Genomic DNA, 16179 nt, shown 5'->3' on the forward strand with positions numbered 1-16179 from the left:
TTTAACCTGTGTGGTGATTACATTGGTGTTTGCTTCATAATTACTCTTTATGCTTCACATTTACATTTTTTGCATTTTATGTTTTATGCTATACCTCACAATAAAATACATTAAGTTTTTTAAGCCATGAATATATTACTTCATTGTCTCTTGAATCTAGTATTACTACTGTGAAGACTCATGTTTAATTTTTGTTCCTTTGTGGTAGCTGTAATTTTGTTTGAGGAACTGTTTAACAATTACTGTTGTCTTTGCTCTTCTTCAGTTTCACCATATGTGTCTAGGTATTGGTATTTCCTTTTATATATATATATATATATATATAAGGATATATATATATATAAGGATATTTATATATATAAGGATATATATATATATATATATATATATGTCTTTGGTACTCTGTGCCCCCTTTCAGTTTCTTTCTGGAGTTTGTATTATCCAGATATTAATAATTCTGTCCTTCCTGTATTTTAGCCCTTCTTTTGTATTTTCCATCTCTTTATTCATTTCTGCTGCCCCCTGGGAGGGCTCTTAATTTGATCTTCTGTTTTCTATTTTGTTCTTTGATGTAATCATCCTGCTACATATTCCACCTAATGTCTTAATTTCAACTATCTTATTTTCAAAATATAGTATTTACACTTGTTTTTAAAGCAATTTCTTATCTTTTGCTTTACTATCAATATTCTTTCTTGATTCTTTTGGATATATATTGTGTTTATTTATTGGTCCATCTGTTCCAATAAATCTGCTTCATGTGGCAAGTGTTATTTAATTTTTTAAAGCTTTCTCTTATAGTAGTTGCTCTCCTCAGGTATATAGTTTCTTTGGACCTGTAGCATCACATTTATTTCACTGATGGAATCAGCTATCTTGTTCTGTAATGTGTATTGGGGAAGTGTCAAAGATATATCCTCTCCTGTGTCCTTTTTGGAGAATTTGCAGAAAGGGAAGGGTTCAGTCTCAGAGGCAAGAGCCCAGGGACCGCAGAAGCCCTGCTGATGGGAAGGTGGAGGCAGGAATATGCCAGGACCTGTTCATCCTGCTCCTGTTTCTATCAGCTCCTTTGGCCCAACCTTGTGCTCCTGAGATAGTGCCTCAGAACACCGGGAGGCCAGCAATCTTTCCCATTTCTAAGAAGTACAAGAGACAAGAGCTAAAACCACAACCTCTCCAGATCTTCCCAGGCTGCCAGAGCCATCTCCTCTTCAGGCGACTGCTGTGTTCCCCACCTCCCTCCCACGCTCATCACTCACCAGCTCCCTTTTCCCCAGGGGTTTCTCACACTTGTAATTTTACTTCAATACCCAATTTCATCCTGTTTCTGTAGTTTTTCAAGGTTGATTTTGGAGAAGGCTGTGCTCATTTATCATTTATCACTTACTTATTTTTAGGAGACCTGGTTATATTGATAAAAGTAGACTTTTGTCATATATGATATAAGTCAGTTAGTAATTTTTCTTTTAACCTGTTTGTGACTTTATCTGTTGGAGACTAATTGTAAAATGTCTTTCAATAGGGAGCTACTAATACTTGTTACATAAATGAATTAGAGATGGCCCCTTATATTGGCCCTAGGTTGTTTACTTCTTCACAGAAGGCTTGTTAACTCAAAAGCCTCCTGGTGGCAAACTCAAGTTTCTACACATCCAGTTGTTTTAAATAGAGTCCCCAAGGGCAGACTGTTACCCATTTGCAGCCTGTCTGCCTTTCATACCCTGAGAAACTGCACCCAACATGGGCTAGCCATAGATACTATAGATAAGGTAGATGCTGGGGCCGCTGCTGCCCTAAGAGTTCTCTTCCCAGACTCCCACCACGCAGCTGGGTGACATCACCTGGACACATAAGGCCCATCTCCAAGCTCCTCCTCAGATCCCCTTCTCCCCACCTTCTAGGTAGTGGCCTCTGCACCCTACCCTTGGGAAAGCATCACATTGTGAAGGACTGTGCCCCCATGCGTGCATATCTGGCACAGCTCCTTCAAATAAACTGTGTGCTCGTAGTGCCATCTTGTGGTCGTATATTTTTCCTTGATCAACCCCCAAATCCCTTGAACTCACTACTATGTTAAATAATGTTACCAAAAAGTATTTGCTGCTATTTTTAAAAATGAGTTAGATGTATTAATATATGTACCTATGTGGAAAAATGTTGTAGATGTGTTAAGTGGAAAGAGTGAGTCATAAAACAGTGTGTAAGATAAATCCTATTTACAATAAAATATGGAATAAAGACATGTATATGCTCATTCATGCATAGAAAAGGTCTGAAGGGACTCACAACATACTGTTTACAGTTTACAAGAAAGATTAGGATTGAGGTGGGTAAGCTCAGGGAATGACTTTTTACTCTATTCTTCCACAGTGTTTGAACATTTCAAAACAATATATTGATCTTTTTTTCCCAATTAAAAAAAGGAAGATTGAGAAAAGCTGAATTTGATGGATGAGGCAGACAAAGATTGTGGTGTATTAGAGATATGTTAATGCAAACAAAAAGATGGGGGTGATGATTGAGATTAGGCTGCATGTGTTCATTTCTTTTTTAAGAAAGATGTCAATAAAAGGAAGCTTTGAAGTAGAGAAGGGGAAACTTTGGTTATTCTTAAGACTTTGTTTTTGTCTTAACTGATCGTTTATTATTAAGTGAAAAAAGTGACTTTATATGAAAAACTATTAATGATTTAGAAAGCTATTTTTATTTATTTTTATTTTTTATTATATTTCAGCTTATCATCATGGGGGTACAAAAGTTCAGGCCACATACACTGCCCATGTCCTACCCATCCCCCCGAGTCAGAACTTCAAGCGTGACCATTCCCCAGACTGTGCGCATTGCACTCATCATGTAGTTATACCCCCATCCCCTCCCCCCACCCCCCATCCCCCCAGACCTTTTGTAAAATTTTGTTTCAGGATAGCCTGTCCTACCCATGTGTATACATAGTAGCAGGAAGAATCAATAAAAATGGAGTTTGCTAATGTTTTTGTTTCCTCATTGCCACATTTAAAAGGAGTTTTCAGCCTAGTATCCTAGGTAGCTTCATGACTTTATGAATAGGTGATATGTTCTTCTAAAATGTATTGAGTTTTTGAAAGCAATGCATACTTTAGGTAAATCTTCACTGTTAGGGGTTGGATTCTGCTCCCCCCCATTCATATGTTGAAGCCCTAACCCCATTACCTCAGAATGTGACTTTATTTGGGTGAAGGACCCAATGATCCTATAGGGTCATTGAAGATATAATTGGTTAAGATGAAGTTGTACTGGAGAAGGGTGAGCCCCTAATCCAATATGACTCATGTCCTTATAGAAAGAAAATTGGACACAGAAATGTACATAGGAAGAACAATTAAGATTGTAATTATACTGCCACAAGCCAAGTGTTATGGATTGAATTGTGTCCCTCCCAAAAGATATGCTGGAGTCCCACCCTCTAGTACCTTAGAATGTGACTCTATCCGGAGGTCTTTACAGAGGTCTTTATAGGTCTTTACAGAGGTTATCAAGTTACAATGAGGTTATTCTGGCATACCCTCCTCCAATATGACTGCTATCCTTATGAAATGGGGAAATTTAGACATAGAGATATGCACAGAGCAAAGGTGATGTGAAGACACAGGGAGAAGACAGCTATCCACAAGTCAAGGAGAGAGGTGAGGAACAAGTCCTTCCCTCAAAACCCTCAGAAGAAACCAACCTGTTGATATGTTGAATTTCGACTTCTAACTTCCAGATCTGTGAGACAATCAATTTCTGTTATTTCAGTCATCCAGTCTGTGGCACTTTGTTACAACAAACCTGGCAAGCTAATACACTCACACAAGCATATCCGCTTCTTTCTTCACTCCCTGTTTTCAATCTTGTCAAATAATTCCACCTACTTGCATTAAATTTGATGCTTAATATGGAGCTAACAAGACAAAGGATTCTCTAGGTCAGTCTTTTATTATCTGACTTCTGCACTACTGCAATAGCCTCATCTTCCCTACCTTTATTTTTTACCGAGCTCCATCTATCTTTCCTGACACTACCAAAAAAATTTTCCAAAACATTATCGCAATCAAGACACTCAGATGATGAAAAATTTTCCACTGTACTGCACCTTCAACCCAAAATCAAGAGAAAAAAAACAAAACAAAACACCAAAACAAGCCACTTGGCTATGTTTCAAGGCCTTTTCAAAATCTGTCTTCCTGCTTTCTCCCTCACTGTTTCTCAGAATGAATCTTTCCTTCCTTTCAGATTAGCAATTCTCTTTTCCCACTCTTGTAACTTGATTCATTGACTTCTTCTCATATTTACTCGAGCCAAAATTCTACCCATTCTACAAAGCTCTGGTCAAAGTCACCTCTTCACTGATACCTTCCCGGTAGCTAGTGGAGATACTAGCTGAGAGTAAGCACTTTTTCTCTGCCCTGCTAGTATCCTTGGCAGCCATCAGCACTCACTATAATCATGTGTGTATCTACTTTGTCTTCCCTATTAGATTTAAGTCCAGTCTGGAGGCCAAGAATCATCTTTGACTCCTCTGTAGAGCGTTACATAAGATTGTTATCTATCAAGTATGCAGCATTTGATCAGATCCGAATGGGAGCCATCTCTCAAACCAATATCAACCTTATTGGTTCCCACTGTGGAGTATCCATTGGTGAAGATGGACCCTCCCAGACAGCCCTAGAGGGTCTAGCCATGTTCCGAAGCATTCCCAATTGCACTATTTTCTATCGAAGTGATGCCGTTTCGACAGAGTATGCTGTTTATCTGGCTGCCAATACCAAAGGAATGTGTTTCATTCGGACCAGCTGACCAGAAACTGAAGTTATTTATACCCCACAAGAAAATTTTGAGATTGGAGAGGCCAAAGTGGTCTGCCACAGTGACAATGACAAGGTCACAGTTATTGGAGCTGGAGTTACTCTCCACGAAGCCTTGGCAGCTTCTGACAATCTTTCCCAATGAGGTATTTCTATCCATGTCACTGACGCATTTACTATTCAAGCCCTGGATGCTGCCACTATCATCTCCAGTGCAAAAGCCACAGGTGGCCGGATTATCACGGTGGAGGACCACTACAGAGAAGGTGGCATTGGAGAAGCTGTGTGCACAGCTGTCTCCGGGGACCCTGACATCCTTGTTCAACAGCTGGCAGTGTCAGGAGTGCCTCGAAGTGGGAAGCCTGGTGAACTGCTGGATATGTTTGGAATCAGCGCCAGACACCTCATAGCGACTGTAAAACATACTTTAATGAACTAAACTAAGCTCATTTCTTAAAAAAGTCAAGCCCATTGGCTTTGGTCTTAAAGCACTAGTGTGTTTATATTAAGTTCATGCTTGTTACAAAACCATCATTTTATATTTATACAGTTGTGCTTTTTATCCTATAAAGCAAAGCCATTTAACACCATCATTCTTAATTCAGAAATTCAGGTTTACCTTTCTGTTAATCTGTGGCTGTATACACAAATGTCACTCTCAATAATTAAAATGGGTTGTAAAATTTTAAGTAACATAATAGGAAATAAAACAACCACCTCATACAAAGCTTTCTGATAAGGCTACAAATAATAGACTGAGCTGGGGATCACATGGAGGTAACTTTATTAAATAGGTATGATTTCTTTGTAAGTTAAGAAAGTGTAAATTAAATTGTAGACTTCAATAGCCTAGGTTTTAAAGCAAATTTGAGTTCTCATATAATGCTATTCTGCACCTGCAGTTTTCCGGATAATATTTGACTGCAGTTGTCTTGGAATTTCCTCTGAAGTTTCCTTTCATCTCTCCCCTGCAGTTTGGAGGCTGTAGGGCAGCCGTGAGAGCCCTTACAATGTACCACGCTGCTTGTGGTGACTCTTACGTGAAAACATAACGTTTTAGTTTGCACGCTATGCACACTGTTTTGTGAAGATTTAGAAATGTTTAATGTTTTTAGTGGCCAAACCAGATTGCTAACCAGATTATATTCATGTACTAAGGATACTAAAGTTAGGGTAATAAAGTATTTAAAAACCAGCTGCTTTGTTCAGTTTATGCCATGTATGTGGGATTTGGTTTTTCCCTGATAAAACCCTGAATAAGGAAGAAGCTTATATCTAAATAGAAGCAGAGACAGGCATGTCCCCCAACAGCAAACCTGGAAAAAGGTTAGGGCTGGAGATAAATCATTAGAGAATGACATGTGAACTAGAAAGCCATTCCTTAAGCATATACCTTACTTTTAGCTGAGAGCATAAATTTTATGCTTGGAATATAAGAAAGAAGTACCAGTCAGGTAAGTTACAAATGGACTCAAGGTTCCAAACTAAAAATTACTCAGAGTGTGTCTGTGTCAGGTAATTAGTTTCTTATTTTTATGACACTCATTAATTGTCCTCATTAAGTTCTTTGGAGACATAACCAATTTGTCTTGGCAACTGCAGTCTTACAAGGTAGAGACCAAAAACTACTAATGTGGGAATCAGAGAAACCAGGGCCTACTCATTCTGCTACTGTATTTTTTTTTTTTTGTCTTCCTCTGAGCTATTTTCCTCTTTTGGAAAATAATTGTTGTTTTTCATAAGATTTAAAAGTTATTTGTAAAAATAAAAACAGCTCATATAGGATCATTGTGAAATTTAGAAAATGCGAATAAGCAAAAAAAAATTACCTCACATTTGGCAACAGCAAAAATCCAGTCAATTGCATTTACTAGCATGTCATCTCTAACTGTGGATCTCCTGATATAGTCATTCAAGTCTAGTGACATCAATCAATTATTTCATCTAATAAATAATGAGTCTCCATCCTTAAATCTTTCATACCTTAGCGAGAGATAACACTGATTCAGAAACACAGTAAAATGGATAAAATACACAAAATTCCTTGTCATAATTTGGGTGTGCATTACTGGGTATGCATAAAAGTTTTCAGCTTTTATTACATGTGTGCGAGTACAGAAGGGTCTGTTTCCAACCAAATATGCATAAACACACTTTTAATAATGACAGTAGATCAGGGGAGGTTTTTTTTTTTAATGTCTAATGGAATCTCAGAGACCACCAGAAATTATATCTTTTGTAGGAGGGTGAGGAAGCCTTTAGAATCCTGAAAAGTTTCTGTTCCCTGAGTTAACAACCAGTGGCTATCAGCTTCAGAGAGAAGAAACAGCAGGTGAGATTTATGTCTACAGTTCTTCAAGTAAGATGGACTCATACCCAATTTTGATATGTTGCATGTTCTCTACCCTTGAATCTATGCTGAGATCTTTTAAATGTCCATGGAAATCTTGGGAAAGAATCATCCTGATGCTAACTGACTCTGCTAATGCAAATCCTTGGCTGCCAAAGCTTGTGAAGATGTAGTTTTGATGAACAACATGATCAGTGGTTTAACTTTGGACTTCTGTTCATTGTTTTTCCTCAAAGAAGGTCTATTATTAACAGATTATCAAGAGACCCCGATGATACTCCATGGACCACCAGCAGCTGCCCTACTGGTTGCAGCATTAAATGCTTGCAGGCAGTCATCTGAGAATGGCACCGATCATTCAGATGGTAAATGGCTCCCAGGTCATTTGATTCCTGTGACTCTTAGAGATAGTAAAGGAGTCAGGACAGTGAGGTTTTATTTTCTTACCTTATTTAAAACATCAATGGCTCTTAAGCTACCTGGAAGTTTGATTGAGGGTTCTGCTTGGAGAAAAAAAATAATTTTTAAAGCAAAAGTAAAAGCCTCAATATTTGTAAAATTATGTAACAGTTTATGAAGTACTGATTCAGTTTTATTTATCTATTTATTTATTTTTGAGACAGAGTCTCACTCTGTTGCCCAGGCTAGAGTGCCGTGGCGTCAGCCTAGCTCAGAGCAACCTCAAACTCCTGGGCTCGAGCAATCCTACTGCCTCAGCCTCCCAGGTAGCTGGGACTACAGGCATTCGCCACCATGCCCGGCTAATTTTTTCTATATATATTTTTAGTTGTCCAGCTAATTTCTTTCTATTTTTTTAGTAAAGACAGGGTCTCAGTCTTGCTCAGGCTGGTCTTGAACTCCTGAGCTCCAACGATCCTCCCGCCTCAGCCTCCCAGAGTGCTAGGATTACAGGCGTGAGCCACCACGCCTGGCCCTGATTCAGTTTTAGTTATTCTGAAGTTTACTGAATTGTACAGGAGTTATTAAATTCTCCAGGGACCAATCAGAAAGGGTCTGTTTTTGGAGTTTGAGAAGTATTGAGCTGTTTTTGTGACTTTTACTATTGTGGTATGTAAAAGAGTTCCTGGGACATTATTGTGATAGGAGGGAAGAGTGTAGTCTTCTTAGAAACCATTTCCTCCATCTTTCCCATAGGAGAAGGGAGGAGGCACTGAACTAAATCCCTTCACTGACATTGTTGGGGGGGGGCATGTTCCCTAAGAGAGTCGACTGCTCACAAGGTTTGGGGTTAGCTGCAGGAAGGGGAGGTAGGTATTTCACTGCAAGTTTGGATGTTGATTTAGACATGGCTGTGCCTCTCTGACCGTAGATTTACAAGGTTGGAATAGAGAAGACTGGCAAACACAAGTAGCAGGCAAAATCTGCAATCCCTCCCCACCTGTTTTGGTATAACTATAAGCTAAGAATGATTTTTACATTTTTAAATCATTGAAAAAATTAGAACAAGAGTACTATTTTGTGATGTGAAATTATATGGAATTCAGATTTCAGCACCCATGAACAAAGTTTTATGGAACACTCATACACATTCAGTTGTCTATCATCTGTGGCTGCTCTGGAGCTACAATAGTAAGAGCTGAGTAGTTGACAGACATCATATCGTATGCTTATTCAAAGCCTAAAATATTTAGTATCTGACTTTTTACACTAAAAGTTTGCAAACCCTGGGGTGAAGCATTGGTGAGAGGGGAGGGTGACAGTATAGCCATGTGAAGATGTATAAGGACTGAACCTTTGAGGTCAGGCCTCAAGACCACCTCTGTATTTGACTACAACGTGTTAACAAGATTGGAGGATGCAGGCTTGCCAGAGGCCATCACACTGAGCAGTAAAGAGGTCCTTGCCTCAGAAATTCTGTGTGATGTCTGCAATTTGGGAACCACAGAAAGGTGTAATCTACCCCAGAAAGGGACCACCAACTGTTATAATAGCTACTTGCTACTAAATCCCTTATTCAAGATCAGTTGGTGCTAACCCTTGCTGAGTTTATAGATCAGCAGTGATGTTCAACAGAGAGGGGACAGTAGTCTATTCAGAGAAACTTTTGGGAAGAAGGATCGAGAAAATCTGTGAGACAAAAGACTGCCCTTCTCTTCAACTCTCACTGAAGCATCTGTGAGAGAGGGCGAACTTGGAGATCGTAGCTTTAAAAAATGTGTGACTAAGTTTTAGTATAATGAAGCTGTTTTAATAACTGAAAATGACTGAACGTGTTATGAATTTAGAGACAACATTAAGGGTGCTTTATATACAATGGATGGGATAGAGGAGGTTTTAACAGAATACAGATGATAGCAGTTAGTGGGAAAATAAAACCATTTTGTGATTGTTTATACCAGAGTTGAGTCACTGCAATCACACTGCTTATATTAATGCTAATAAGAAGAAACATAATCTTGGTACAATATTTTTATCTATAATAAACTCAATATTTATAATATTGAAGTATTTTTGTAACTAGCACATTGAATAACAATGATTTATGGTAAGATTAAAACAAAACTTTATTTTTGTTTCCCTCTTTCCCTTTAACAAGTATTCAATGGGTAAAATTAATGTGGCTCTGAATGGAAAGTTGGACAGATCTCACCATTTTCCCATTCACCCTTAGGTAACAGAGAGTCCTATGGTTACTTAAAGTCACAAAAATCCGATCTGGATTCAGTGGTGAAAATGTGTTCAGCTTAATATACTAAGTAGTGCTTAGTGTTTACTAAAATTAAGACTTTTTTTACTTTACCCAAGCAAAGGGCTGTAGTTGGAAGCTGCATGTCCTCAGGAAATGGTGTCTTGTTGCCTTCAGTGTCCCATCCTCTTTCCTTTCTCCAAGCCTCTCTAACTTGCTGGCTAGAGTTTTAGACCAAAAAGGGGTGAGAGTAGGGGACAGAAGAGAAGCCACTCTTATTTGACTGGAACACTGTATGTTCCCAGAGTTTGGAAGGCGGTTAAAACTGATTCATCTTCGTATTTATATCTTTATTTCACGTGTGCAAGTATTTCTGAAATTTAGAGAACCTCATTACCATGCATACATTAGAATAAATGCAAGCTGTTAGACCCAAATCTGACAAATATATAAATACAAACATTTATTTGCAAGAGGGTAAAAAAGCAACCAGGCATTGTGTTGTAAGCTCAGGTAAGTCCCCATTCTCTGTCGTCAGGCACTTTGACAAACACAATGGATAAACATTTGCTCCAAGATAGGCATGAGTAGAATTTGTACAATTCAAAATCATGCAACAGCCAGTATGGCATGGGCATCTACCACTAAGAATGAATGCTGACCTAATCAGAAGTTTCTCTGCCTGTAAAGAACCAAGAGGACTGCGCTATAATGTACCTACTGATTATCAGTTCTAGAGTCAGTGATACTCTGAAGGGAGACACAGCCAACCATTTAGCTGGGTCAGGAATACTCCATAAAGTGGAAGACACAGGACTACACAGAGCTCCAGACCTGGAGGGGTTGATCCTTTAAAACTGCAGTTCCCAACAACTCCCCCAAGCCCACGCGTCAGCCTCAGACTGGTACCTGTTAGTGGCCTTTTAGGAACCAGGCTGCGCAGCAGGAGGTGAGTGGTGAGCGAGTGAGGAAGGTTAATCTGTATTTACAGCCACTGTCCATCACTTGCATCACCGCCTGAGCTCCACCTCCATCCCCCCACCCCCACCCCATCCATGGAAAAATTGTCTTCCATGAAACTGGTCCCTGGTGCCAAAAAGGTTGGGGACCGCTGCTCTAAAAGAATAGACTCTGGGTTTTCCAGATTCTTTTATCTCATGCCTTCAAAGGGAGAGTGATATGCATATAATGTCTAGTTAAACTTATATCATGAACACAATATATTTTCCCAATGAAAAATTACTTTGATGAATGTTGATTAACAAACTCTGTATTATGGATTACAGATTAATAATTTCAAAAGTGAACTAAGTGTGCTCAGGATGTGGATGAAAACTGATGCACATGCATATTCTTGTATGTGTGTGTATGATACTACTTAAGTGTTTTAAAGAAAATTACTACATGAATGATAAGTACTACTCTATTCTGATTTTACAGATGAAGAAGCTAACTAAAGTGAAGAGAGGTTATATATTCCTAACTTGCCAAGGTCATGTAGCTAGCAAGTTGTAGAGCCAAATTTAAAGTTATGTATCTCATATAATTCTAAAAATAATCTTAAAATTTATGTTTTATTATTATCCCCATCTTTGTGCATGTATTGGTCTATTTGTCTATTCTTGTACCCATACCACACTGTCTTAATTGTAATTATTATTGCTTTATAATAAATTTTAATATCCAGTAGTTAAGTCTATTTCCTCTACTTTTCGTGCTTTTTAGAGATTGCCTTGGCTATTTTTGGTTTTTTAATTTTCATATAAATTTTAGAGATACACTGACAATTTTCACAAAAATTCAGCTGCATTTTGATGCAGTTACATTTGGATTTTATCCCCTTTTAATCTTCCATTTAAAGATACCATATTATTAAATGTCTTATAGAAAGTTAAACAGAAGAGATCTCATTAAGGTGGTTTTAGCAAGTTAAGTTCATGGTCTTCAAGCTGAGTAGGCATACCTCGGAAGGTCCTAAAGACTTTACAAGTGGTAAGTAGGCATGGAAGATTTTAAGTGAATCTGTTTCCAGATCTTTAAGTCCATGTTTTTGTATCTAAAATTGATCTACCTGGGAACACCTCTGTGATCCTTTCCAATATGCTCTTTCATAATTGTCCCTCTTCTACTTTTCAAAAGAAAGGCATACTTCTCACTCATTCTTAATGTTATTATATTATTCATTGCCAGTTGTGATGTCATCACAGTGCCTAGCACCGGAACATTTCAAAATATTGGCTCTAAAAAGCATCTTTCAAAACAATAACACTAAACCAACAGTAAATTATTGTGTCTTTCCTTGTCTTACTCCTCCTAATTTTGGTAAAGATAAAGCCTGTAATTAGAAAGTTACTTCAATCCATGTAAATAGGTTCTGGATTTAAGATATAATTATAGATTGGAATAGTGGCATGATGACAATTTTTGTTTAACAGACTCTTTCATCCTATCCCTCAACTATTATCAAAGCATTGTTGCTGAGAGTCTCGGGAGAGCAAAGCCAAGAACAGCAGTAAGAAATATTGAAGATAGCACCACCTTATCCATCCATTCTACAAGTTCTGACAAGTCTCTATGTTTTATCTATTTATGAATTTTAGAAATGGAATGTTCAAGACTTATTATTACTAAAAACATTTTCAGTCTTCTTGTTAAGGGGAAGGAAGCTGGTAAAGACTCTCATTTGCTTTTGCCCATAATATGAAATTAAACTTTGCACGATAAGACAGAAGTTAAAAGTTCCATATTTATTTCTAAAAGACCAATAGATTGTTTTATTTTTTCCCCTACGATTTGTTTAGATTCATAGGAGACACATTTTTTTGATGTGTGACAAAATTCCTGTGTAATGCACAGGTATGTGCATTTTTTTTCATTTGGGTGTAAGATTCCCACGTGTTCTCACTGATACACTGTTTCTCTGTTTGCTGGTCACTGATATTCCTGATTATCTCTAATGGTGCACGTTTCTACCACGTTCTTACTAGATTTAGATTAACCTAATTTCAGTATATTGAGAGTTCTATAGCATAAACAGCGCATTTAAAAGACAGTAATTAGTTTTGCTTTTGTAAACCTTACATTTATTTTTGACCCAGTAATTTCTCTTATTTTTGATGCTAATTTCCAAAAATTAGATAAAAACTGCTCTATTAAGAGCAGAAATCTTAAGTGTAGGTGCAGAGCAAAATGTACCAGTATTGCAATCTAGGCCAGTGGAGGGCATGGTGCCCTGAACTTGAGAGAACCCACTTCTTGTAGTCAGAATTAATTCATTCCTCTCAGATTTGATATGTCATATGCTTTTTTGGTATGTCATATTCCATATCCAATGGAATTGGATATATTAAAAAAGCATATAACAATTTTATTGCAAAAGACAATATCGATAATATGACAGAAGCTACAGTCTTAAAATAATAATTTAAAATTCTATAGAACTTTACATTTTGTGGGAGTATGTAAGTAAAATATTTTCAAGATCACTGGTTTAGTTTATTGGGGGCCCATGTGTACTTAGGAGAGATGGTGAATTGCTGCCTTGAGGAATGAATCCAGCCCATAATGGTCATTCTATTCTAGCAACAAAGTTTTTCTTTCTTTTTTTCTAACATTGAATTTGAATTGAAATGCCTGTGGACAATTGCATTTCCTCTGCATCCTTTCCACTGTCCCTGCCTACTTTCTTAAATCTGCTTTACAAACTTTTTTTGTGCCAGGCTCATGAAAGTATTTTAATTTGCTAGTCAAGTGGCAATTTGTAAGGACATCATATGGATATTGAGTAAATAGCTTCTGTTACAACAAAAGTATAAGCGCTATTTCTAAGGAAGTATAAAATTTTGCTGAAGCACAAAAAGCAAGACCTGAATAGATATCAAAACACACCAAGTTCTAGGATGGAAAGGCTCAAAAAACCATAAAAATGTCAAGTTTTCTCAAATTAAAATAGAATGAGTCAGATAGAATACCAAAAATATATGTGTGGAGTGCATAAGGAGGGGTAGGGTGGTTAGGAGAAAACAGTTTTTTCTAAAGTTTATATAATAAAATAGATGTTTGAACATTGACAAGACATTTTGAAAACAAAAATTAACTACGAGTGACATAATTTGAGGGCTCAATGCAAAAATAAAAGTGCAAAACGCTTTGTTAAAAAACTACTAAGAATTTCAAGTCATAATCAGCAGAGGATTAAATCAAGTGCAGAACTCAGTACTATTGCACAGTTTGCATGTGGATGAAGCAGATCAGATCGTGGAAGTGACCGCTGGGTGATGTCTATAAATGAATTAATGGATGTAGAGATCATAACAGAGAATATGATGAATCTGCTTTGCTAGTCTTTTGTGTGGTTCTTGTTTGCCTAGTTTGATCTCAAATCAATTAAGAAGTTGGGGCCCACTAGGAAAAAAAACCAGCTTTTTGATATGTGGACAAGTGAGCTTCTTTGTTTCTCTTGTCTGTTGTGTCTCTCAACCTGTGACCAAAACTATACAACTGAAGCTATAAACTACCCATGTGTATTTATAGCTGTATATCTCTTACTTAGAAAAGCTTTTATTTCTCATTGTATAAAATATCCTCCTATCTAGGAGGGTATTTATAAATTAGATTATAGGTCACTTAAATAAGGAATTTTGTTTTGATGGGCATATAGCAAATAAGTGCTTATATAAATCAAATATTCCTAATGTTTTAAGAAATGGAGACATTATATTTTTAAAAATATTTTAGATCTAAAATTTATTTCTTACAAAAATTAACTCATAAATGTTTTAAGTTTTCCAGCTAACTTAATTAAGAGATCTGTAAACAAACAAGACTAGTTTAATAATTTTGGTTTAGTAAAAAAAGCTATGTCCTCTAATTCATCAGTGTTAAGTACAAAAAAAGCTTATATTTTATTCTACTTTAGTTTGTTTTTCCTAAACTTAAGATTTACTGATCAAATAAGCTAACTTTAACATAAAGTTTATGATAATGAAAAATTAAATTTTTATTCACCTTAATTGAAAAATTATTCTGATAAATATTGTTTCAAGACTAATCATATTTTGTGATATTTCAGCATAAAGATAATTTCCAAGATCTTTAGGTAACTTAAAAGACCTGGACTGATATAAAGTTGAGGTAATTAATAGATTAACATTGGATATATAGATAATTTTTAAGCAAGATAGCATTGTTAGAGAAGCATAATAAAGAATACAACTTGGAAAGTAAATTTTATTTGCCTTGATTTATTATACCTAAGACTGAAAAAAAAGCTATGAAATATATAAAATCTTAGAAAAGTTTATTCAATTATAATAGTTTTGCTTATTCCTTGGGTTATATATTAATACCTTTGCCCACAATAAGAAAATGTTCTCATTTATAAAAAAGCTAACATTCTTTTCAATTTTGGAATCTATTTTTTGAAGTATTTTATTATCACTTTTATTAAATAGGTAACTAAGTATTATTTATCAGACACCATCTTAATCAAGTATCCAAATGTCCTCTTCTAACTTATTTTATTTTTTGTCTTCCCAAAAACATAAAACTGTAAGGATATCTCTTACACTTAAAAATATTTGATATATCCCAAAAGGTACCTGGAAAATAAAATTATTTTTTTACCTTATAAAAAGAAATACTATAAATAATTGAGTTTATCTGATGTGTTACTATGAGAAGAGTTGCATGGGAATAGTTGTTGATACTGAGCCTTCACTAGTCTAAATTTGTAGAGGTAAAATGTAATTAACATCAATGTTTAAGAAATTACATGCTTTATGGAAGTTTCTACAGGGTTGTCAATGTCCTCACTGTCCATAATATGTTTTAACCTCAGGAGAAATACATATCAAAACTCTTCAAAATATTTATCCTGTCATTTTATGATTTACAATGTCCTGGCCATGCTTTGCCTAATAATGTTAGACAATAACAATATAGTGTTGTGAGTCATAGTTTCAGTTATTATTTAAAATGTCAATTGGCCACAGTAGAACTTCTTCAGTTCAAATCTAGCATCTTCTAGCCTGTGGTTCTCAGGTGAGGATGCACAACAGACTTACCTTTGGAGTTTTATGAAAATATGTATATCTAGGCCCTACTCTAGACTTCCTGCATCTTTATTTTACCTTGTATTGATCTTTAAAAAATTGCTTCAGAATTACTATATCACATATCTTGAGTTTTTTTCCTTAATAAAAATGACGTTCACACATTTTTGTGAAGTAGATGGGATATTTATTGGCTTCTTTGAAAATAGGCTTAATTATTTACCTTAGGAACATTTTGTATAAATTTCACTTTGGAAGAATGCTATTATCTTTGTTTTGTATGCCACAGAAACAATTATTCTTATT

General features: G+C 36.2%; 1 protein-coding gene across 1 annotated transcript; it reads left to right on the forward strand.

The window, feature by feature from the left end:
* The first annotated feature begins 4464 nt into the window (after window positions 1-4464).
* Window positions 4465-5262, forward strand: TKTL2 (transketolase like 2). The gene is given in 1 exon segment (XM_045552626.1): window positions 4465-5262. A coding segment is annotated over 1 exon segment (798 nt).
* Window positions 5263-16179: the final 10917 nt, after the last annotated feature.

Source organism: Lemur catta, chromosome 5, assembly GCF_020740605.2.
Source record: "Lemur catta isolate mLemCat1 chromosome 5, mLemCat1.pri, whole genome shotgun sequence".
Lineage (NCBI taxonomy): Eukaryota > Metazoa > Chordata > Mammalia > Primates > Lemuridae > Lemur > Lemur catta.